This window comes from Oryza sativa, chromosome 6 (genome assembly GCF_034140825.1).
Source record: "Oryza sativa Japonica Group chromosome 6, ASM3414082v1".
Taxonomy (NCBI): Eukaryota; Viridiplantae; Streptophyta; class Magnoliopsida; order Poales; family Poaceae; genus Oryza; species Oryza sativa.
The window spans coordinates 6252249-6276661 of record NC_089040.1 but is presented as its reverse complement, the minus strand read 5'-3'; the positions used below and the strand labels follow the sequence as shown (position 1 = coordinate 6276661).

General features: G+C 42.5%; 4 protein-coding genes across 23 annotated transcripts; 2 read left to right on the top strand and 2 right to left on the bottom strand.

The window, feature by feature from the left end:
* The first annotated feature begins 444 nt into the window (after positions 1–444).
* Positions 445–7258, top strand: LOC4340506 (uncharacterized). 2 transcript variants are annotated; one of them, XM_015785626.3, is made up of 14 exons: positions 445–712; positions 1405–1481; positions 2081–2239; positions 2514–2727; positions 2809–2895; positions 2983–3122; positions 3247–3327; positions 3812–3876; positions 4242–4417; positions 4910–5040; positions 5142–5229; positions 5553–5772; positions 6156–6262; positions 6416–7258. In XM_015785626.3, the coding sequence occupies exons 1-14, from the start codon at positions 545–547 to the stop codon at positions 6848–6850; spliced, it is 2148 nt and encodes a 715-aa protein (XP_015641112.1). In that variant the 5' UTR covers positions 445–544; the 3' UTR covers positions 6851–7258. The 2 variants fall into 2 exon arrangements, with proteins under 2 accessions (XP_015641112.1, XP_015641113.1); XM_015785627.3 differs by having other exon boundaries at positions 573–712; positions 1270–1481.
* A 207-nt stretch (positions 7259–7465) lies between these two features.
* On the bottom strand, positions 7466–8463 carry LOC4340505 (uncharacterized). Its single transcript, XM_015785630.3, has one exon. It carries the CDS (start codon positions 8377–8379, stop codon positions 7834–7836), a length of 546 nt encoding a protein of 181 aa, XP_015641116.1. The 5' UTR covers positions 8380–8463; the 3' UTR covers positions 7466–7833.
* A 3400-nt stretch (positions 8464–11863) lies between these two features.
* On the top strand, positions 11864–24178 carry LOC4340503 (probable DNA helicase MCM9). 19 transcript variants are annotated; one of them, XM_066311140.1, is made up of 23 exons: positions 11864–12129; positions 12211–12349; positions 12430–12511; positions 12629–12767; positions 13447–13513; positions 13681–13855; positions 14325–14424; positions 15123–15220; positions 15846–15911; positions 16082–16174; positions 17193–17309; positions 17458–17530; positions 18646–18712; positions 18814–18895; positions 19112–19233; positions 19355–19422; positions 19776–19885; positions 19951–19998; positions 20090–20395; positions 20579–20713; positions 20813–20861; positions 22242–22366; positions 22469–22666. In XM_066311140.1, the coding sequence occupies exons 1-19, from the start codon at positions 11978–11980 to the stop codon at positions 20314–20316; spliced, it is 2025 nt and encodes a 674-aa protein (XP_066167237.1). In that variant the 5' UTR covers positions 11864–11977; the 3' UTR covers positions 20317–20395; positions 20579–20713; positions 20813–20861; positions 22242–22366; positions 22469–22666. The 19 variants fall into 19 exon arrangements, with proteins under 19 accessions (XP_066167237.1, XP_066167240.1, XP_066167250.1 ...); XM_066311143.1 differs by having other exon boundaries at positions 20568–20713; XM_066311153.1 differs by having other exon boundaries at positions 18814–19022; positions 20568–20713.
* Positions 21276–22663, bottom strand: LOC4340504 (blue copper protein). Its single transcript, NM_001402785.1, has 2 exons — positions 22428–22663; positions 21276–22043 (listed from the first exon to the last, which is right to left on the bottom strand). The coding sequence occupies exons 1-2, from the start codon at positions 22588–22590 to the stop codon at positions 21610–21612; spliced, it is 597 nt and encodes a 198-aa protein (NP_001389714.1). The 5' UTR covers positions 22591–22663; the 3' UTR covers positions 21276–21609.
* Positions 24179–24413: the final 235 nt, after the last annotated feature.

Genomic DNA, 24413 nt, shown 5'->3' with positions numbered 1-24413 from the left:
TTTTTGCTTACACTCTTTCACCACTCGTCTTATTCAAAAAATTTATGCAAATATAAAAAACGAAAAGTTGTGCTTAAAGTAATTTGAATAATAAAGGAAGTAAAAAAAAGAATAATTCTAAAATTTTTTAAATAAGACGAGTGGTCTAACAGTATAAATAACAACTTAAAATCCCTTATATTATGGGACGGATGGAGTACCAGTGGTCTAACAGTATAAATAACAACTTAAAATCCCTTATATTATGGGACGGATGGAGTACCATTTTATCCTAGAAAAGAGATTGAATACGTTCACGTCAACGGCAAAAGAAACGAGCTTCTATCACTGGGCCCCACCATCAGCCACGTAAGCAGCCCGCGGAATCAGTGTGGGTCCCACCTGACTCGCCCCCCCCTTCTCCCCGCCCCGCTTTTTAACCCCTTCGCCTCTCCTCCCCGCCCCGCCAAGGCCGCGTTCTCTCCCATCGACGGCGCGGCGCGACGCGACACGAGCGGCGGCGGCGGCGGCGGCAGAAACGGCGGCGAGGGAGATAGCGGGCGAGATGTGGGCGTTCTACCTGCTGTCGCTGCCGCTGACGGTGGGGATGGTGGTGGCGACGCTGCGCTACTTCGCGGGCCCCGCCGTGCCGCTCCACGTCCTCGCCACCGTCGGCTACGCCTGGCTCTGCTCCCTCTCCTTCATCGTCCTCGTCCCCGCCGACATCTCCACGGTACGGTCCCGCCGCGCCATTCCCCATTCCCCAACCGATTACTGTCTCGAGCTTAGCTTTTGCTGCGGTGCTGCCTCCTGTCCTGCTGCCTCGCTGTGGAATTGGTAACCGTTTGGGAGTTTGTTCGGGAATTTTGTTCGTGTGCATATTGGGGTTTAACCGGGAGTTCGGGAGGTAACATGGAGTCTGAGACTAATTGAACCGTATTTTCATAATAGAGATTGAGTATTTTGAATATTTTGAATTCGATTGGCCGTATCTGTGAATCCTTTGCTCGTGGGTGAGATTACTGTGTGTGTTGCAAGACGTGAGAAGGGGGAATTGGTAGAATGGTTGTTTATCGGTGTGTCCGTAATGTCGATGCCAAGTCAATCACGAGTGAAATAAAGGATCAAAGGAATAAATAACTGTACTGGATACTTTTCATGATGTAAATACCCCCATGGCTTGCCTTTTGGGTAGAAGAGTTTTTGCTCGTTCCTGTTTTCCTGAATGTTAAGAAGTTATGCAAATCATCGTGTTTTGAAGAAAAATGAAGTAAGATTTGGTCTTTGCAGTGACAGATGTTTGGTAGAACTGTAAATGTGAAGGCAGACAAGTCGTGCTGGTGTTACATTACATTTGTACCCCATGCATGGTCAGTCGTTCTTATTCTTCTGTTATGACCTGGTATCCCGTTATATGAGATGCAGACAATTACTGGCAGTCAGGAGGGTGACGTTGGATTCTTTTGGAGCTGGACGTATTGGAGCACATTTTTCCTATCATGGTATGTCTTCAATCATGATTATTTGTGTTTCATTCCCAACACCATAGCTACACTTTTTGTGAACTTTCAATGGCAGTATCTAGTACAGTTCTGTTCTTGTTCTCTGCCTGGTCAAGTATTGGCGTATTGGTGAGCTGAAAACTCGTAAAATGTAATGTCCTTTTCACAACATGGATGTAGTCTGAACTCTGCAACTGCTGCCTTGATTTTCATTGAGCATTTGGTCCATGCTGCAGATGCTTATCTTCTTGATCGCACACAGCTTATCAGATTAAATGATTCAATTACTTGACCGAACATTTTTTCAAATATTAAATAATTTGATCCTTATTTTAACATGGCCACATATTTTATTGTGACTTTCTAAAATTGTATGATGTTGACAACATGAGAAGTTCCTTTTCTTTTTGGTTGATGTCGCTGTTTTATTCGTAAGATATCATAAGTTATGTAATTCCTGTCAAAAGTACGTATGGTTGACTGGTCTAGTTGCAGTTTCTTTTACTACTGGGAGTCTCATTGCGACGCTCTTAAGTTGTCTGTGTAGCCCACAATTTTACATAATTGCCATTTTAGATTTTGTTCATGTCTCTGAGCAGGTCTATTGTACCTACACTCCAGGGGTATGAAGATGCTGGGGACTTCACAGTTAAAGAAAGGCTGAAGACTAGTATCCACAAGAACTTGGTCTATTATAAAATCATAGGGTCCATTGGTCTCGTTGGAGTAATTCTGATTATAACCATGCGTCATGATTGGTATGTTTCAAATGTCTACTGAGGTTGCATATTACATGATCCATCTAAAAGTGAATTGAGTTCATGCTCAAATACAGTTCTTGTTTTAATCTGCTTAGGTGCACTCCACTGGAAGAAATACCCACTTCACGATAACTTAACCATTTCAAATGTTTCCTTTAATCCTTCTCCATATTTTTTACTATGTTCTGTACCTTTAGGAATCGTATAGAATGGGATCATAAAGTCATTTCAATTTTTGCTTTATTCATATAAATGACATAATGCTATGCAGGGCTGGTGGTATCATGGGGTTTGCTATGGCGTGTTCAAATACCTTTGGATTAGTGACGGGTGCCTTTCTTCTTGGTTTTGGTCTGAGCGAAATTCCAAAGAATATATGGAAAACTGCTGATTGGACCCGTCGCCAAAAATTCCTCTATCACAGAATCGCAAATATGGCTGGCAAATTTGATAATGCTCACCAAGAATATTGCCACGCAATAGCTGTATGTACTTTTCCGCATTGTCAAAATATCATTTCAGGATCATATCATTGTGCTAAAGGCTTGTTCCTTTCCTTATTAAAGGTTGTTCAAGCCACCTCGAAACAAATGACCAAGCGTGAGCCTCTAAGGCCTTTTATGGATATCATTGATGATATGCTTGCTCAAATGGTATGGATGCTCAGGTACAACTTGAAGCTGACATTCAAATACTGTGGTTATATATGACAACTGACAATCTTACATCTATCCGATCAGCTGAGAGATGATCCACTGTTCAAGCCTTCTGGTGGAAAATTAGGAGAAGATGATATGGACTATGATACTGATGAAAATACAATGGCCTCACTTCGACGTCAACTTAGGAGAGCCAATGAGGAGTATTATAGGTGTAAAAGGTATTATAGTCTAAACTATTACAAGTTGATAGTACTGGACATGTTGAACTGTGGTTTGAAACAAAAATGGCTGTTCATTTAACTGTTTCTATTTACTGTTTAACTGTGTGTTGTGCTTTTACAGCAAATATACAAGTTACGTTATGGAGGCCCTTGAACTAGAAGACACCATTAAAAACTACGAGCAACGTGATGCAAATGAATGGTGAGCAATTGACTTTGATGTTTTACAAGGAATTTGTTGTCTCAGTTCATGAATTTATTTTTGTATGCAAAATGGTAACTTCATGATAACAAAGTTGTTCTCCATTTTATAATGACAATTAATGTGTTGATACAAATTTCATGAGTGACCTTAGATACATTTGGATGGATGAAAGCAGTTAACAGCATAAATGTGGATACAATTTTTACATTCTCAAAATACCTGCTATATACCCATTTATCAATGGGCTCTACTTCCTTGAATAATCCTAACAAGAATATTTGACTAGATTCTTTTTGAGGGGATATTAGATTACATATGTACTTCTTGGCATTTCAGGTTACTCTGCTTGTCTACAGCAATATTACATATATGAAAATTTTACCCAACCAGTTTTATCAGCATGTTACAAACTGGTTAAGTTATGAAGAATTCTGAAGAGACCATTTTCAACCAGTGTTGAATTTATGTTTGTTTTTTACAGGAAATATGTATCAGGTTTAAGGGAAAGTAGATCTTGCACACTGGGATCCTTCCTTGACTTCATAGGTATTTTCCTCCAATCTAGACTGGAAATGTCTGCTCATATCTCTATTGTACCAAATGAAAAGGTCTCACCAGAGGCTACTATGTGATTGACCATGCTCTTAAACCTACATCTGTCCATCATGTGCTGATGCATATAGATCCATATTTGCTTTGGATATCATTAGCTTAAAGTGGGAAAATACACATGTGGATTATTGTGGGCCCCCATGGCAATGGATCTTATCAAATTTTGGTACTAAAGAGTAAAGTTGCATTTTGATGTACATCCCTTTAGTTAGTTGTATTGACACATAAATAGTTTTGAGTTACTCTTTGGCCAGTCGTTAATTCACGAAACTGACTCACGGACATGTTCGCATTTTCAGAGTTCATTTGGCGTTGTATACTGAAAAAGCAACTCCTGAAGGTTCTTGCTGTAATCCTCGGTTGCATCTCAGCTGCCATACTATTGGCTGAGGCCACTTTACTGCCCAGTGATGTTGATTTATCGCTTTTCTCTGTTCTTACAAATGTTGTAGGAAAGCAAGAAGTTCTAGTCCAGGTAAGTAGTTGGGTAGTTTAAGTTCATTGCTTTGATTTGTTGTCTTTGAAGAAAATAAAAAAAAATGTGCCCTCCACCTTGAAGCCAAATGCCTATGCGATTGAATTGTTTTTTATATGACCACTAATTTCTTATTACTTCGTATTATTTTGTATGTACCAATGCAATTGAATAGTCCATTCTGTAGTAGTGGTGCAAGGTGTTAACTAGAAGGAAGATATTGCACAGTGACTTCAGTTCCATATGTGAATATTCTTTTGTATAAACATAACCTCTTTGCGTGGAATATTTAATGCTGTGGATCTCCCTTCTACTTGCCCATTTACATGACTAATTCTACTTTAATATGTGGACAAACTTTCCTGGAGGCTTGTTGAAACTTGAAAACAATCTATTAAGCTTTCTTTAAAACAGAACTGTTTTTAAAGATCAGATGCTATCTTCAGCTTACTTCCTTTCCAACTTTTCCTAATTAGAATTACCACTTAACAGGTTGTTGCATTTATTCCTTTGATGTACATGTGTATTTGCACATACTATTCGCTCTTCAGGATAGGGATGATGGTGGTATATTCACTGACACCGAGGCAAACTAGTTCAGTTAGCTTGCTTATGATTTGTTCGTAAGTTTTCCAAGTCCCCACCATTTGGCATTATAAGTACATCAATCATAAAAGTAATTTTGCACCTTGAGTAACCTTTACATCGAATGTCCTTTTTGCAGAATGGTTGCAAGATATGCAGCTCCTATTTCTTACAACTTCCTGAATCTCATTCACCTTGGTGGTAATTCTAAAACTACATTTGAGAAGGTAATAATCTATATGCCTTTCCGTATTATTTTAACTTCGTTTTTATGTAATATCCAAATATGTAGATTCAATTCATCCTCCTTTTGAACCATTGTTTTCTCAATTTGGAGGAATAAACAAAAGAAATCATGGATACTGTACACGAACTCTCGAGAATATATGCAGAATGAATTGAGTTTTTACTCATTCTTCTATCAAGGTGCTGAGTGCTAATCATATTTGAAATGGAAATGTTCTGCCCTTTGGTTTTTAAGATTACTGTTTTATGGATAAATAATTCACATCTAACTGATGGATAATTTGTCTGCTCTTCTTTTATACAGAGGATGGGGAACATTGATGATGTCGTTCCCTTCTTTGGAAGAAGCTTCAACAGAATATATCCACTCATTATGGTTGTTTATACACTATTGGTCGCTGGTAATTTCTTTGGGTATGTGCTTGAATTTTTTGGAAGCTGGAAAAGGTTCAGATTCTGGACTGAACAAGAAGAAGATCATACAGATGGGTTCGATCCATCTGGAGTGCTTATTCTGCAGAAAGGTAACATGATGTAACACCGACATATTTTTCTTTCTACTCCATACACTATCTTCCTGCTTGCTCTGATGGGATTTTCAATTTTGTTTTCTTCTATGAGTAACCAGAGGATCCACTAAACTGATAACAACATAAATGTGATCCTGTTTCTAACTTATCAGGTGTTTCCAAATTTACTTAACATTTATACATTCTCGTGAATAATCAGTACTCAACTGCTGGTGTATCACCTAGTCAAAATACTAAAGTTCCCTGCATCGGCATAAGGACTACAAGTCTTCAGAAAAATCAATGCTTAAATTATGTGTTTTCTTAGTCTTGTTTTTTTTAAAAAAAAAAATGTTATTAGCTTGTAGTGACATATTTCAGTTTTTTTTTCCCTGCAGAGAGATGTTGGATTGAACAAGGACATAAAGTCGGTGAGCTGGTTGCTCCATTAGCAAGAAATTTCACTGGTATATACAAAGACGTTGAATCTGGAAATGTGCAACAGGTGTGAATGGATTTGCCTGCGTGATAAGGCCTTTCTGTTATAGTTTTGTTTCTCTTGTTGTTCATGTTTCTCTAGCGTCTGCAGTCTGCTATGACTGTATTTCAGTAAAGAAATGGTCTCACTCTATTTCGTTGTTCCATATGTTCTCCACAGGATGAAGAAACTGCAGGGATGAAAGCAACAACACTTCCATCCAAAAAGGAAGGAAGACTCCAGTCGAAATATGCTAGTAACGTTGCTCTTAAATATTCTTCTATAAGAGAACAAAACAGCAGCCATCAAGCAGTTAAGCAAGCCCAGACAGAAACCCAATCGACCTCTGTTGTGCCTGAAACTGGAAACTCAGAGACACCCTCTTCTGTCAGTAAAGAACCAGATTCATCAGCTGGAATCGCATCGAGATGGACCTTAATGAAGACGGGATTTCAGAACTTCAAAGCAAACATGAGTTCCAAGAAGTTTCTTCCTTTGAGCCTGTCATCAACACAATCGTCTAGTTCAGGGTCGCTTGATGAGATCTTCGAGGGACTTAAACGGCATTCAAGCAATGCAAGTGTGGATTACCTCGACGATGATGACGGCATTTAGTGACATGAATCCAAAGATTCAAAGATCCTAATAGAACGTTAGTAAAGGAGTACAGAATGAAGATGCAGAATGTACAGCAGTTCTTCAAAAAATGGCATAGAATGTAGGCCCTAATAGAATGTATACAAAATTAGCAGGCGTCCTCCCTTTCTAAGAAAAGAGAGGAGGATATAGTATAGCATACAAAGTACTCCTATAGGCTTAAGCGCTGTAGGTGATTTTGGGAAGCTGTAATCATGGAGGTCTGACGTGATGAGCGCTGAGCGGTCCTGTGCGTGCAAGGTCATAGGTTCTCGCCGCGAAGTATAAAAAAGAGCTACCAGATTCGAGAAATAGATACTGGGGCTACTCCGTTCATATTATGTACGGCGAATTTCACCTTATGAGTTATTCGCATACTTTTATTCAGTGTTCTTGTTGAAACATCTGAGAGCTTCATGGGAATGGACAACTCTAAAGGTTCCCAAGAGGAGGCCAAGATGTTTGCCTAGCTGCTGCGGAAGGAATTCTGCCAATTTGCAGAACTGATATATTGCAATTTGTTTTACCAACCGAGTAACCTGCAGAAAGTAACAAACTCGGTTCTACAGCTAGTAGTAATTCGCAAGCATGACAAAAGGCAAAAGAACATCACGAGCTTGATGATTTGATCATGAGTCATGACACGGAAATCACGCAGCCGATTCGAGCCGAGTGCCATTTCTTCCCTCAGATCTTAGATCTATACAAAACGGGACGTTTGCCATTAGGCCGTCCTTTCGGCACCCCCCGCACCCACCACAAGCCACGACCCAAAAAGCGCACCGAAAGATAACGAAACATGCCAGGTGATCAACGTGAGCCCCCCGGATGAACAGCGCACGCGACGCGACGAGAGGCTACCACTACCAACCAAACATCGATCACGCCGCGCTGGCTGGCTCACGCCTGCACGTACTGCATGGTGCTCGCTTCCTCTCGTCGTGCGCGCGGGCACGCGCGCATCAGAACAACGCCGGTGGCCGCTTGGCCGGCGCGGCGGCGGCGGCGGCGGCCTTCTCGCTGACCGCCTTGGAGTGCGCCAGTGAGCACCCGTCGGCCTTCCGGTGCCAGCTCCCGTGATGGAGCTGCTGCTGCAGCCTCGCCCAGAAGCCGCTCCTCCTCGCCGTCTTCTTCTCCTCCTCCGCAGGGGGCACCTCCTTCTTGTCATGACCTGCGGCGCCGAGCACCGTCGCCGCCGTCGCGGTCGTCTCCCTCTGCTCCTCCTGTCGCATCAGCATGCCCAGCCTCGCGCGGCGGCCGACGGGCGGCGCCTGGGTCGCCGACGCGGCGGAGTAACTCCCCTCCCCGGTCGACGAGCACAGCGAGGAGGAGGATCCCGACGACGACGCCGACGACGGCGACGGCGAGGCAGCGCTGGCGACCTCGGCGGAGAGGCGCGAGAGGCGGTCGCGCAGGCAGAACGGGCACACCCCCGCCGCGTGCCGGTGCTTCGGGTGCCTCCTGCACCGCGCCGCGTCCGCCTCCTTCGACTTCCCCACGGCTGCCATGGCTGGCAACTAACGTACAGTCGTACACTACGTAGAGGAGGAGTGGAACACACGCGCGCGTGTCGTTGATAGCGCTTTGCCCGTGCGGGTGCGTGACCGCGTGGTGCCGCATATATACCGCTCGGGTGCGTGCGCCGCGCGCGCGCGCGGTGGAAGTTTCGCGGATGCTGCGCTGCCGAGGCAGCTGATGAGATGAGGTGGTGGAGTGAGTCGGCGCATGCACCGGTGTGGTTGTTGTTGGTTCGGTTGGATCATTTCGGGGTGATGGGGCCGGCAGGTGTGTGTTGTGGTGTGCGAGTGGTTGCATGATTTAACCGGTCGAGAGAACGACGCACTGGAGGTGGCTGATTGATTTGGGCATACTCCGTACGTGGTTAGTAGGTATTTTGCGCTATACATTTATCGCCATTTGCAATGTAGGACATAAGTTTATCTTCTGTTTGAGCTGTTTTTGTTGTGTTCATGTATGCACCAATTCCAAATAATGGAGCATTTTATATTACAGAAACGAATACCGTGCGTTCTTTTTTAAGTAGTAGTACGTGTTTACTCTCTTGTTTACAATACAAATATGTCCTCTACGTGCAACTGGCTACACATGCGGAATAATGTTTGAACATACTAGACGGGAGACGGCACACTTGACAGTTGACACCGTGTCACGCTCACGCCACACCTCGATCGCTAGCTCACGGTCATCCGTCAGTGCCGGCGTGCTAACAATATTGCTCGCCACCTAAGAGCAAGTTCAGTAGTATAGCCAATTATTAGCTCCAATTCATCTATAGCCAATCTAATAGCTTATTCATACAATAGTTACATACTACACTATTAATATCTGGTCCCACTTGTCATGCACACACTGTATCTTAAAGTCCGTGTTACAGCTGGCTACAAATCTGTAGCCCGCTGCTCTTCTCTCTCCTCATTTATCTTCTTAAAATATGTTTGCAGCTGGCTTATAGCCTGCTATTGTACCTGCTCTAAACCCATGGATGTCGAGCGAGGAGGAAATGAGCTGAGGCCTTCTTATGCAAAAACTTTTTACTCTATCACATTAAATATTTAGACACATGCATAGAGTTCTAAATATAAAAAAAAACTAATTACACAGATTACGTGTAAATTATGAGACGAATCTTTTAAGTCTAATTGCGCCATGATTTGACAATGTGGTGCTACAGTAAATATTTGTTAATGACGAATTACTTAGACTTAATAATTTTGTCTCGCAGTTTTCAGGCGGAATATGTAATTTGTTTTGTTATTAGTCTATATTTAATATATCAAATATGCGTCTGTATATTCGATATGATAAGTAAAAATTTTTGGTTCTGAACTAAACAGGCCATGAACAGATCAACAGAAGAAAAAAGATGGTCCCGTACACGAACCTTGCGCTGTATTCAAGACGAAGCTCACGATCTGATATGCTGAGGTCGAGGACCTACTAGTAGAGTTAGAGCTGAAAGCCGGTTAGAAAAATGAGTTCAGCCGGCGGATCATTGTCAAGTCCGATGAACGTGTGCGTGCCGTGCACAAACTACTCCCACGCACAGGCCTCCGCACCCACCTCCGTGCACGCCACGCCGCAGCGTGCGTGCGTGCGTGCGACCTCGGGAGACCAGGCGACGCCGCGCCCCCTCGCGTACGGTGTCCCCTTGCGCCGAGACCGCCTCCGCCCGCGCCGGCGTGCGCTCCCACGCGCGGTAGTTTGCCACACGCGCGCGCTCCGTCTCGCGTCCGCTGGTCCATCGGCTGCCGCAGTTCGCGCGCACGCCCGACCCGAGTACCTACTGTACTAGTCGTACCTTTTGTTCAACTTCTCGGTCGTTGACGACCGCGCGCGCGGCGGCAACACTGTGGTGGGGCACCTGCATGCGCTGCGCCGCTGCTCGCGCCGTGGCAGGACAGGAGCCGGCAATCCTCGCTGCCACGGGCGCTTTCCCATCGCTTTTGTGTCTCCCTGTCCGGTGTGCATATGCAGGGCTCGGTCGCCCGCCGCTGGTCGCGCGTCCCGCTGGCGCAGTGGCGCTGCGGCCTGGAGTCTGCAGCAGCCAGCAGGGGAGGGGAAATGACGAGGCCTCCACATGACACATCACTGATCCACAGGGCACATCTCAAGTTCTCAACTGATTGTGCGGAAAGTGGGGTGCTTTGCAAGGGCGCGCGTGTATTCGTATTCGCTGGAGCGCGCGAGCGAGCACGTTCGCACTTCACATGTGACAAAGGTGATTAGCAAAGTGATGGTTGTTAGATTGTCCGCGCGTTTTTGTCTCAAGAATCTTACTGGTTTGGGTTTGATAGCACGTAGTATGCGCGGTAGGCGCCTCGTCGAGCTCGAGCATGCTTCATGCTGGCTCAGGTCAAATGGCCGCCAACCGGCAAAACCAGTGGCACATCTTGTGGACTTGTGGTTTTACCAACGAGGAGCTTCCAGGTAGTAATCTCTATTGTAGCTGGAAGTGCTACAAAGACCAGCTTGCTATTATCCACTAATAATGTTACTTTGCAACGGACCAGCCCATGTAGGGATTGATTAGATGGCTGGATTGAGGATAAAACCCCGAAAGCACGAGCTAAACCTATAATTAGGGATTGACTGTGTGTCGGTAGATTGATAATGAAGCAGTGGATAAAGCAGTGACCGTTCGATAATAAAGCAGTGGATCTTGTGATGGAGGTGGACTGGTTGTCACATGAGAAAGCACACGACCTCCACGATGGAGATGGAGGCACAAGAGCAAAGATAATAGTGAGCTATAATAAAATAAAAATTAAAGGTGTTATCTTTTACGTAAGAGCCAACTTAACACAAACTTCAAGATAAATATATTAGATGTATAAGAGCAAGGCTAATAATACAGCCAGCTGCTAATAGTATAAATCTTTATAGCCTTAGCTCACTCATATTGGTTAGCTCTTCACTATAAATATATAGTCCACATGTCTATCTTACATATTTTCTTGGTTCCTGTGCTTAAGTCGGCTATGAGCTTACAACCCATTTCCCATCTCTCTCATCTCCTCTCTCATCCACTTAAGCATTCAGCCTCTTACAACCCTTTATCATACTTGCTCTAAGAGAGATAGAGAGATGAGAAGAGCCAATCTTATAGCTAATTTATTATATATGTTGGCTTTAAAATGGGCTAATTGTAGGAAGTGAGTTATACTATTATCCTGCTCTACTATGAAAACAGACAACTTCGTTTTTAAAGTGGCTGAGAAATAACAAACACTGGTTTACCCGGTGAAAATAAAGCAAAATGTTACTGTTAGTCTGCTACCAACAACAGACAGGCACATTTCTTCTGAGTTTTCAGAAGAAAAAGAACGGGGGCAACTTTTATATGGGCCACATTTTTCGAGAGGCCTAACGGGCTCAATATAGTGGGCTTTAGCTTTCTAGACCAAGAACCGGCCCAATTTAATCTCCACCCAAATTCCCCCAAATCGAGGCCACCACCACCACCGTGACCTCGCGTCAGTCAGTCCCGTCAGCCGTCGTCACCGCCTTGTGTCCTCTCCGCGGCCAGCTTTTCTCCGCCCTTTCCTGCCCGTACGGCCACCATACGCGGCCCAAACCGCCGCCCAAATGCCGCCGCCGGCGGAGGAGTTCGCCGTCGACGACCTCGACGAGTTCGAGAGTCGCCTAGACAGTTTCCTCAACCGCTTCCACGCCGACGACCTCCGCCGCATCCTCCTCCCCTTCCCGGACGGCAAGCTCCATTTCCCCCTCGTCATCGAGTGAGTCCTCGTCCTCCTCCCCAGCTGCCGCCGTTCTCTCCCCCCTCCAAACCCTAACCCCGTCTCCCCTCCCTCTCGCAGCTTCGCGGAGCTCCTGGAGTTCGACCCCGAGGTCGCCCACCAACTCTACGACTACCCCAAGGACGTGCTCGAGCTGTTCGACGCCGCCGCGCAACGCGCCCTCGACAAATTCGATGCCGCCGCTCGACGAGCTGACAAGGTTAGTAGTCCAGGCGGCCGTACGACCTGCACCTGCTTGTTCCCCCCATTTTTTTTTTCTCAGAGACTCTTGATTCTCAGAGGAAGGCGGGCGACGAGACAATGGAGAAGAAGTTCGTGCACGTGCGCGTCAACACCTCGGGGTCGGCACTCGAATGCCCTGGTGAGCGCACGCATGCGACACCTGTGTTCGGCGTAATGCCCGTGTAGTTTTTTTTGGTGTTTTTGGGCAGTTGCTTACGGGCTATCGTGATTTGGTGGTAATGGTGGTGTTCGGCAGAAGCGTCCCCGAGCATTGGGAAGGTGAGGGTGAAGCACAGGGGAACTCTGCTCACTTTGAAGGGGACCGTGATCAGGTCCGGTGGCGTGAAGATGATCGAAGGCGAGAGGAAGTATCAGTGCAGGAAATGCAAGTGCAGGTTTGTTATGCATGTCTCAGGGCTTTATACCAGTATTAGTTGAAGACTGAAGCTTTTGCTTCTTCTATTAGAACCAGTGGGCTTGTGAAGTTGTGATGTATATATCCCTGGCTCTGGCTTGCATATTAATTCTGCGGTTTAGATGGTGCTCACCGCTCAGTGGTCTACTGACAGAGCTGGTTTGGCAGAACCATAGAAAGCTTTTCTAAAGCAAAAGTTAACAGATTGTTTTTAGTACTTCCACAGTTCCACTCGTGCTCGCAAAGTGGCAGGATTGTCATTGTGTATTTGTGTTATACATTACTTGTAACACTGGCCTATTTGGGTTCCTAAGCTTGTAAGCCAAAAGCTGGGAAGTAAAATTAAGTATCTACGCAAGTGGGGTTAAGATTCTCTTGAAATTACTTGGAAAAACATTTTTCTAGATAACGACTTGAAAAAAAATGCATGAGGATTTAACTTCTTGAAAGCAGTAGATTTTGAAGAATCGGGAGGGGATTCAAAGATCAGAGCAATTTCGTGATTGCCTTAATATGAACATAATATTGCATTTTGTGCTACCTTAAGACATGATGACCTCAATACTTTTTACAAGGTTTGTGTTGATTAGCATGCTCATATATGTTCGTGCTAGACTCTAGCCATACTGAACCTTTGACTTCTTTGGTATCTTGAACAGGTTTACGGTTCATCCTGAGCTTGAGGCTGGGAATCGTATAACTCTTCCTGCATCTTGCAAATCCAAGGTATTTCATGTCCTTGGCATTATTTTTCTCGTTCTACCTATAACGGTTCACCTGTGGTTAACACATCTGGTTATCACATTTTATATATTGTTATTTCTATATTTGTAATTGCTTGAACTTCTGCTACTACTATGAAGTTGCTCTTGCTAATTTTGCTATTGATCCAGAGTGCAAAAGGTTGTGGAGGTGCCAATTTCCAATTGATAGAAGATAGCATAACCTGCCATGATTACCAAGAAATAAAAATCCAAGAAAATATACAGCTTCTAGGTGTTGGGTCTATACCCCGTTCGATGCCTATAATTTTGATGGATGATCTTGTTGATATTGTTAAAGCTGGGGGTAAGCAACCTTTTCATATTCATGCATTTACGTAATTCTGTGGAACTAATAGTTGTCCTTTTTTGTTCTTTTATGTCTTAGTGGATAACATCCTGGATTCTTTAACATATGGAATTCATAGACTGCGTTCTAGTGAGCTTTAAATATTTCAAAATTGCATTGTATTTATATGAGTAGCTTAACCAGATAATTGAGAGTATACATGAGCAAATTGCGGACCTGAACTGGCTGTGGTTTGGTCCAATTCCTCTTGAGCTGAAGTCTGAATCACCAAGGCCTGAGCCTGGAGTCCTGGTCCACCAAACCAGTTGGCCCTGCCACCCTGGTGAACCAGGCTGCAAGAATAAAATTTAAGCCAGCTTGATCTCGTGTTTGGCCGAAAAATGGATTTTGTTGTGTTTCTTTTGTGTAATCATCAATTGTCGGTTTAGCATATTTTGCTGTGATAGTCACCTTATCTGTTCTTCAGATGATGTTGTTGTTACGGGTCGATTATCTGCAAAATGGTCTCCTGACATCAAGGATGTACGTTCAAACCTTGATCCTATGCTAATTGCCAATTTTGTGAGGTAACTGATAACTTATACTGAGGGTGTTCTCCAAATATTAGTTCTCTAATTTTAATCTTCCAAATTATGATTCTTTGAACATATTTAGAGTATGCAATGAACCAGGTATAGTTTCTTCTCTTCTTAGCATATTTTATTGCATAGTGTTCTTCTTACGAACCTGAAGGGACACATTATACTTCTGAAGATCTATCACAGTAATACCAGCAATAATGTGCCATTCTTAGTGTATTTCATTACATAGTGTTGTTTTAACGAACCTGCAGGGGCTCATTTAAGCTTCTCCAAATCTATCACAGTAATAATACCAGCAATGGCTTTGGCACATAATTGCCGATCCAGAAAGTACATGGAATGGCTTTTGGTGTTTATTAGTTAAATGATGAAAAACTAAAAAAGACATTTAGGAAACATGCAGTTTATGACAACAGAGTAGTATTGTCTGGTCTCATTACTCATATGAAGGAAAGGCTTCCCATACACTGTACTTTCACTCTACTAGTTTATTGCGTTGTAGTTTTTCTTATTTTTCATTTTATTGCCTGCCAAGGTAGTTGGATGCAACCATAGTTGGGCATATTTTTAGCACTTTAGTATTTTAATTTTAGCGCCTTTTCTGTTCCTTGGTTTCAAGTTCAAAGATATCAGCTAGTCTTGCCTTCTGTGCATTATGAATGTCTATGTACTGCACTCAACAGGAGAACCAATGAACTGAAGTCTGATCTAGACATACCTGTTGAAATTATCAACAAGTTTGAGGAATTCTGGGCAGCTTCCAGAGCTACTCCACTGAAAGGTGCTTATGTTCCAATGTCAGCTTATTTTCCTTTTGTTGCTGTCTAGATCTTGGCCTGAATCCTGTGAGCTAATATTGAAGCAATTACAATGTACTACATTGTCTTATTGACTTACATTTGACCAAAAACCCTGATCCTGTTCCCAAATGTAATACTCCCTCCATTCCAAATTGATCATCATATAATATTTTTAAGAATATTCTAAAATGATCATCATATTTGTGTTCATTCATTAAGTTTATTTGTTATTTGTGCATTGAAGTAAATGAACATTGATGCATGCATCCATGCACAAAGTGTTTTGATTTGCTATTGGCTAAAAAATAGTGGAGAATGTGCATGCATCGAGTTTGTTGTCAGAGTAAATGTAGTATGAGATAGTTATTATATTTTCTTGGTCTTAATGCACCCATGTAATATGATCAATTTGGAATGGAGGAAGTATTAGGAAGCTTTCTACCTTTTATTTAATGCATTATTGCACTGTAAATTGTGCATTGACTTACATTTGAACTATGGACCCTGATCCTGTTCCCAAATATAATATTAGGAAGCTTTCTACCTTTTATTTAATGCATTATTGCACTGTAAACTGTGCATTCTTTTGTTCTTTTGGGTACACAGGAAGAAATTCCATCTTGAAAGGCATTTGTCCTCAAATTTATGGGTTATTCACAGTGAAGCTTGCAGGTACAGAACTATTTGCCAGTATTCTAAATCATTGCGAGTAATTCACTTGTGTTTAGCTTTCTCTGAAAATCCAGTTGGAGATTGTTTCTGAAAAGCTATTTAACTCTTTTTTGGAGTATCTATAACAACTGCTATAGTTGGTATTGTTTCATGATCTGTTTAATTTTCAGTTGCTCTTACCTTAATTGGCGGGGTGCAGCATGTTGATGCTTCAGGAACAAAGGTTCGTGGAGAACCACATATGCTTCTTGTCGGTGATCCAGGTACTAATATCCATAACATTTGTTATATACTTAAATCAAAACCATCCTTTCTGTACATAAGTTGAACTAGTGTTTAACCTTTTTCCAGAAAACAACATATTCAGTTAATATGCTTTCACTGTAATAGCTACACAGTGGACTACCGATTACCGCTAGGCTAGCTTAGTCCATATCTTCGGCCAGACCTTCTCTAAGCTCCTGGAAAACTAGCTTGACCCATAGCTGGACGCCATCATCTAGCTTGTCCGTACATGGACTCAATCCTCTCCTGCTGAAGCACCTGCGTGAAAAAGTGCATCCAAGATGATTTCCTGTATACCAAAATGTTACTCGTGCACTGCACAAATTCCAACACTGCCTCTTGTATATGGCAGAAATGTTCAATTCAGTCCAGTGGGGATAGATACAACAACTAGGCTTAGGGCCAAAGTGGAGAGAATAGATATCCATCCTTTTTGGTTCATCAACCTCGAACGTGCTGCTCAATGATGTTCCAGGGAGCAATTTCACTATCAAAGAGGGGTTGGGAAAGGGGGTCCTCTGTCCCAATGCATTTTACCTTGGTAATTGACCCGTTACAAGAAATCCTACAGCACCACACAGAAAGGCATCCTCTACCCTATCCTATCAAGAACAGACTGAACGAAACATCGCTATAGGTAGGTCCAAGCTACTATTCAGTGTGTTCTAGAATGTTTGCTCAATCCACTGGACTGGTGACAGACTTAAAGAAAAGGTTAGGCATATTCATTTAGACTAGAACTAACTTGTAGTCAGATTTATGCATCTATATTTGAAAAAAAAAAGAAGTAGAGTAGGTCAGCTTGACCAGCCCCACTTGCATCTTCCTTCCCAGGGACGCACAAATAACTTCTTTTGGATTCATAAAAGTACAGAACTACTGCTTGACATCCACAAGCTTCATAAAGTGCATTTGGTGTTCCTAATAGAGACACTACAAACAGACTATATGAAATATATATTATCTCTAACTGAATTGTGTTCTATTAAATTTTAGGCACTGGCAAATCCCAGTTTCTGAAATTTGCTGCTAAATTGAGCAACCGTTCAGTGATCACAACTGGTCTTGGAAGCACCAGTGCTGGTTTAACTGTCACAGCAGTCAAGGATGGAGGTACCTATGTTTCACATCTCCATTCTCTGGCAGCATTATATATCGTGTTTTGTATTTCCTCGATTTCAAAATCTGAAACTAGTAAATGATTTTTCATAGCAAGTTTCTTGCATAATAACTGAAACGCCATTTTTATATTTGATAATAGGGGAGTGGATGCTTGAGGCTGGCGCTCTTGTTCTTGCTGATGGAGGGTTATGCTGCATAGATGAATTTGATAGGTTTGTTCAACATTGTCAAACACTCGATGACCAATCTGCTAGTAATGCAATAGTTGCCTCTTCTCTTGTTTATATGAGTTAATGTTCAAGGTACTAGACGCCAGGTGGTTGGCAGGGCTAGCACTTATTGCATTCCTAGGGGGCAACTAGGACCAATTTGATCATGATTTCCCAAGCAATTAACAAGCATATGACATAAAAGAAAGACAATATAACATTATAACATCACTAGAGCATCTAAGGCAGGGAGCCGTCCAATGCACCGCCAAATGCCAAATCACAGTTGGCTACCTGACTCCTAGCTCCGCTTTTTAGAACACTGACTGGAATTAACAGAGTCAGCTTCCTGATCTAAATGAGAAGTGGCCTGATGTTATTAAAATACTGAAAATTACATTTTAGGTTCTGAACGGTGCAATTCTGGACAAGAACAATATGACACTTGCCTTACTTCAGGCTCAGTCTGAACAGGGGACTTGATAATATACCCTGCATTTCTTATCACCAATAATTTGATAATAACAACGAGTTATTCCTTGGCTTATTTTGTTGAAACTAATGTACTAGAACACCAAAGCACAAATAAACCATGGGTTTCTGCAGATCACTCATCAGAATATTCACCAATAACTTGATTGGCACCTAGCAGATCATCCAATTGTCTGCGCTCCTTCCACCATTTTCCCATGCTTCTTGCCTTACCCTCATTTCTAGAATTTATTCGCTGGTGCTACATAATGCTCATCACGAACCTGAATTCCTCTTCCATGCTCCCAATATTTCACAGTTTTCATGGCATAATTCTAACTTTAGGTGACCCGGCACCCCAACCAACCAACCAACCACCACCCACCCATGTGCCTGCTTGTTTTGCTACAAACACAATAATCATCTTCAGATAATATGCTTATACACCTAAATTATTTACATGCCATATTCATCATAAATGATAGTTTCATCCGATTGGGTTGAGCTCAGAACTTTTTAAAAGCCATGATACATATTATGTGGCTACATACAACTTTTCACCTTTTCCTAAAACCAATGCATAGATTGTTGTGAAAATACAAGTATTTTAGAGCTCTATAACATCTGAGTAGCATTTCTCGTTGTAGTATGCGAGAGCATGACAGGACAACAATACATGAAGCCATGGAGCAACAAACAATAAGCATTGCAAAGGTATCTGGCCTCTTTGATTTAAACAATTATTACCATTTAGTGAACTGTGGCACCCATTAACTACTGCACTTTGATTCAGCGTCATTTCTTCTTTATTACAGGCTGGATTAGTGACAACACTCAACACAAGGACTACAGTGTTTGGTGCCACTAACCCAAAAGGACAATACGATCCAAATGAATGTACTGCACTTGCACATCAAGCTCTTATGTCGCTTTGCTACTTAACCAAAACTGTGCCAGACCACATAGTATTCAAGGCATATTTACTTGCACATTCTACTACACCAATGTGTAGTTTGATACTATGGTGCCATTATATGCCTCTAAGCTGTTCTAATTATCCTTTGCAGTGATCTTATCCATCCTGACCGTTATATTTCTTCCTTTTCTTTTCAGCCTTATCTGTGAATACAACACTTTCAGGACCACTGTTGAGTAGATTTGATATAGTTCTTGTTCTCTTGGATACAAAAAACAAAAAATGGGATAAAATAGTTTCATCTCATATATTAGCTGAGGTATTTTCATTGTTTTTGATGTTTGACATTATCTTTTGTTTGGTTTCTTGAACAAGCTGCACTATGGGTGTGCAAACAACTTAGCATAGCATTCTAAAACAAACTTTTAAAAATTGTGCAGAACACTGAAGAAAAGAAAGGCAAGACAAGTGATCCGGAAGTAATGTGGACACTGTCCATGTTGAGAAGGTGAGACAATTGATTCCAAAAAGTAATGTCGATGACCTCCATGCTGAGAAGATAGAAAGTTGTTTTTAATGTTATGTTGATATCAGGATATGTTTACCTCCCATGTCATGATAAGGTTGAGCTTAGAGACCTGTGGTACGCTATATGCCAATATTGAATGCATGCAATTCATTATTTTTGTTCAACACTTAGAAATTGTTTTGTTGGCTTCAGCAAATGTTACTTCCGCAGACCATAACATAATAATAAGTAGCTAAAAGTTCCAATTGTAGTTGGCTGGATAGCACTGAGAATTTTTATTATATTTCTTTGTCAATACTAAACAATGACGCTTCAATCTTTTATAATTCCAGGTATATTCACTATGTGAAGCAGCATTTCAAACCTGTGCTGACCAAGGAGGCTGAAAGAGTTATCTCTAGTTATTATCAGCGTCAGCGACAATCAGGAACTCGGAACGCAGGTTAGCCGGACTTGTTTTTGTTTCTTGAAGTATTTTGCAGCCTCTCAAAAATAAGTTTTGTGCAGCAAGGACGACTGTGCGCATGCTTGAGAGTTTGATAAGGCTAGCACAAGGTATGCTTTGTAATCTACACTGGATCACTCACCTTCTCATGCCCATCTTGTCTCAATTCTTTTACACTTTATCTTGTCTTTTCTGCTGTAGCACATGCAAGACTAATGTTCAGAAATGATGTTACGAAACTTGATGCTATCGCTGCCATATTATGCATTGAATCCTCCATGACAACATCTGCAATAGTAGATACTGCTGGGAATGCTCTGCACTCGAATTTTACAGAGAACCCTGACCAGGAATGTATCCTGAAATGTGATTCCATAGCTTACTTATCCAAGAATATCAAATATTTAACTGATGAAATCTCGAACTGATAATTTTTACTGTAGTGCCACGTATATGGATGTTCTTGCCTATGTCTCTGGTATGGCCTTTTGATTCGGGCAAGCAAAGGTGATCTGTTGTTCCTATAAACGTTAACACTACAGTACTTTCCACTTCATGCAGCTGATTGGCTCATTCTGACGTGAAATATTTTCTTATGGAAATGCACCTTTAAAGTATAGATTCTGTAAACTGATAGGCAGCTTTCTCCACTCCTTTTGTTTGTCTTGACATATTATAGATATTGAACAGGAGAAGAAAATCCTTACGCAATTGGGAGTTAGCGAAGACTCCCCATTGTTATAAAATATCATTACCAATATGAAGATTTACAAGCAAACGTGGCTTATATACCATGCTGCACAATGAATCAAGTGATATGCCAAGGTGATAACCACTCTTGCTTGGGACATTTAACTATTATGGTCGTCTTGTTCTTATAATTATAAGTGAGTGGTAATGGGGAATATGGGATAAACATTGCAGGGAATATGTGATTTGCACTAGATTACTACGGTCAGTTTGGCTCTACCAGGTAACGGTATTGGAAATTGTAACTTGTTGTTTTAGATCAATGTACTGGAACTTGAAGGTCTGAAATAGCAACTACTCCCTCCGTCCCATAATATAAGGGATTTTAATTTTTTGCTTGCACTGTTTGACCATTCGTCTTATTCAAAAAATTTTGGAATTATTATTTATTTTATTTGTGACTTACTTTATTATCCAAAGTACTTTAAGCACAACTTTTCGTTTTTTATATTTGTACAAATTTTTTGAATAAGACGAGTGGTCAAACAATGCAAGCAAAAAGTCAAAATCCCTTATATTATGAGACGGAGGGAGTAAAAAGGTTCTCTACTTTATATTATGGCAAATTATATTATAGACTTTTCATTGTCACTCACTCTTGACATTTCCTTTTGGTTGCAAGGCACGCCAAGTAGGGTTATTTTGCTGTAAGTTTTTTTTTTTGTCATCACAGCAAAGGACATTTGCAGTTCACACACCGCACCATATGCACCTAGATCATAACCAGATTGGAATGAATCCCAACATACACAGGTGAGGCTAAAAATCCATGACATAGATAGGACAACAAATTAACAGGAAGTCAATTCAAACACAGCATCCAACTACTGCCAGCTCACCACAACAAAAGCACCAGTTCCCTCTGTGAAAAGAAACCTCAACTCACTTCCTGAACAAACACTTGACACGGTGTGTGTCGATGTCTAAATGACATGCAACCTAACAGCACTGCCTCCACCCTGGCCTTGGCCCTAGAAGAGGCCCAGTTGCACGGCGGCAAGTCCTGCCAGGCCCAGCATAGCCCATGACCTGGCCCTGAGCCCAGCTGCACCGGCGGACTGCTTGGCGGGCGGCGCGAGCACCGTTGCTGGGGTTGTGGGCGTCAGACCGGAGCTTGTGCCAGGGGACGCCGGTGTCGCTGGTGTCGTAGATGGAGTCGTCGGTGTGGTGGACGGGGCTTTTGGGGCTGGGGCTGGAGAGGCCGCGGCAACGTCCACGACGAGCTTCATGCCGTTGCTGCAGTGGCCGGCGATGCCGCAGATGAAGTAGTGCTTGCCGGCGGTCTTGAGGGTGACGGTGGTCGTGCCGCTGCTGTCGCTCTGGAGCGCGTTGCTAGCGGTGCACGCAGCGTAGTCCGCTGCGCTCACCTCATCCACCGAGTGCGCCCCACCGGCGTAGTTGAACACTGGAGAAAAGTAAAAGTTGCTTAGAAATGCATTTGCAAGGCAGCATATATAGCAGGTGAACTGGTGAAGTGCAGCAAGTTTTGATATGCATTTTGGTACTAGGAAGCATCAATATTCAATATCAATGCACATGTTTTACTTCTTTTTTTTTCAGTTTCTGATGCAAGTCATGTTTACTAGTTCTTTTTTTTCTCTAGTATGATGCCGATGCACATTTTAGTTAACTCTGTTAGTGGCTTGTTTAGTAAGAAATCTATCAGATTAACTGATCTCTCCTGGCAAGCACATGATCAAAAACAATGTGCAGCACTTGGACAAACAAGTGAGAACCTGAACACAAGAATGTTAAAAGTAACGCAGAGGCTTGGTTACATGGCGCTCACCGAGGGTATCGCCCATTTTGAATTTCTTGTCGCTGGCCCAGGTGGTGTAATCCGCCCCCATCGCCCAGCCGGACGTGTCGCCGACGGTGTACTTGGTCGCCGCCGCCGCCACCACGGCGCAGCTCACGAGGAGCAGAGCTACCAGGGCCAGCGACGAAGCCATTGCAGCAGCCAGAATCAAACCAAGAAAGGGAATTGGCAATGTGTGAGTTTGTGTTGCTCTGTTGAGATGCAATGCAGAGAGGATTGCAAGCTAGGGCCCTTATATGCATGAAACTGACGAGGTGACGAGATGAGTGAGTACAACGTCGCAGCAGCTCTTCAGCTGAGAGAGTTGGTGAAGTGGCTTTCGTTGGAGTTGGTTGGGAGCAGGAACCGGTCCATGCCTTGCAAAACGCATTGCTTTCAACAGGTACTTCTCCCAAAGTCTCAATAGTAGACAGAAATTGCCTTAGAAATGACTCTACTCTAGCTGTTCGGTTCATTTTCTTTTTGCCAAATACCTTTTGGAAAAGAACAGTTTCTTCATGGTCATAAAGCTCTAGTTAGTTTGCGGCTGAAGCTTGCTGCTTTGATGCCTTTTCAGCTGCAACATCTTTCTCATGAATCATGATGCACACACGTCGCATGATATTCTTGCAACGAAGCAGAGAAAGATGAGGAACACATTAATTCAACTGGTAGCTTGGCAATGTCACCAGACTGGCCATTAATTTGTTCTACCAACATTGTCTTCCTTTTAGACCCCATAAGGACATTTTCCCCTTATAAAAATAGTAAGCAGAGTATTTCTATGCTTGCTTAATCCCTGATTAGAATCAGCAATTTGCAAATCTTAGCCGCCATGAAAAAGCCACGCGAATAATTGGTGATCCGATCATCAACTTTGGGGGCAGAGTAACAGGTGATCTATAGCCGTAGCAGCTGGACGCCTGAACTAAATAGCAATATATGTTTGGTGACTAGCCATCTCGTACTGTCATATGGGTCAAAGCGAGGATTTTGCCAAGAGATTTGATGAGAGATTGCAACGGCTTCTGGTTACCGGTGAAGCAATTGATTTCTGGTTATCGGTGAAAGCAATCTTACTTGCTGATCCAGTAGTTCTCGAGTCATTTATGTGCAAGAGCGACTTGCAACCAGAAAATTTTCCAGATAATGCAACGAGATGGTCCGGACCCTGTCCCGAAGGCAAATGGAAGTTTTGGTGGTTGTGTGCAGGATTCATCTACAGGAGGTCCAAAAGATTAAGGAACAAGCTAGCTATCAATTCCCGGAGGTCAATCTCTAATCCGGTTGGTGAATGGTGATCACGTACCTAACATAAAAAGATTAGTCTCGCTTTAGGGTTTGGTAGACAAAGGGCAGTTCTGTTGTTAATCTTGTTTCGTTTGTCAAAGGAGCATATGCTGTTCTGTTCTTGTAGTCCCTCAGGTAGGAAGCTTCAGGCTTCAGTTACTACTTTGCTTATTTCCAGTGAAATTCTCTGTGCAGAACAGTAGAAAGATGAGCACAAACCCGGGTTCAGACTTCAGAAGTGTTCCAGTAGTCCAGCCTTCTACACTACTGCCATGGATCTATCAGTCCATGACAAGATCAATATTTAGTTTGTTGTTTGCAGCACAGGAGATTGCATCCAAACAATGAAGCATCATCAGTTGTATGGGTCATTTCTTTTCTTCAACTCTAAACTTTGAACTAGCTTATTTTTTTTTCAAACTGTTAAATGGTAATTTTTTAAAGAAAATCTATATAGGAGTTGTTTAAAAAAATCAAATTAATCTATTTTTCAAGTTTAAAATAGTCAATATTTAATTAATCATATGCTAATGAGTTTTCTCGTTTCGCGTGCACGAAAAATCTCCCTGCAACCTATGCATTTTTGTAAATGTTTATGGGCCCGTCTATATATAAACGTTTCGTTTATATAGGAGTTGCTTATGGGCCTGTCTATTTTTTTTGGAATAAGTTCACTTTAGATCCCTT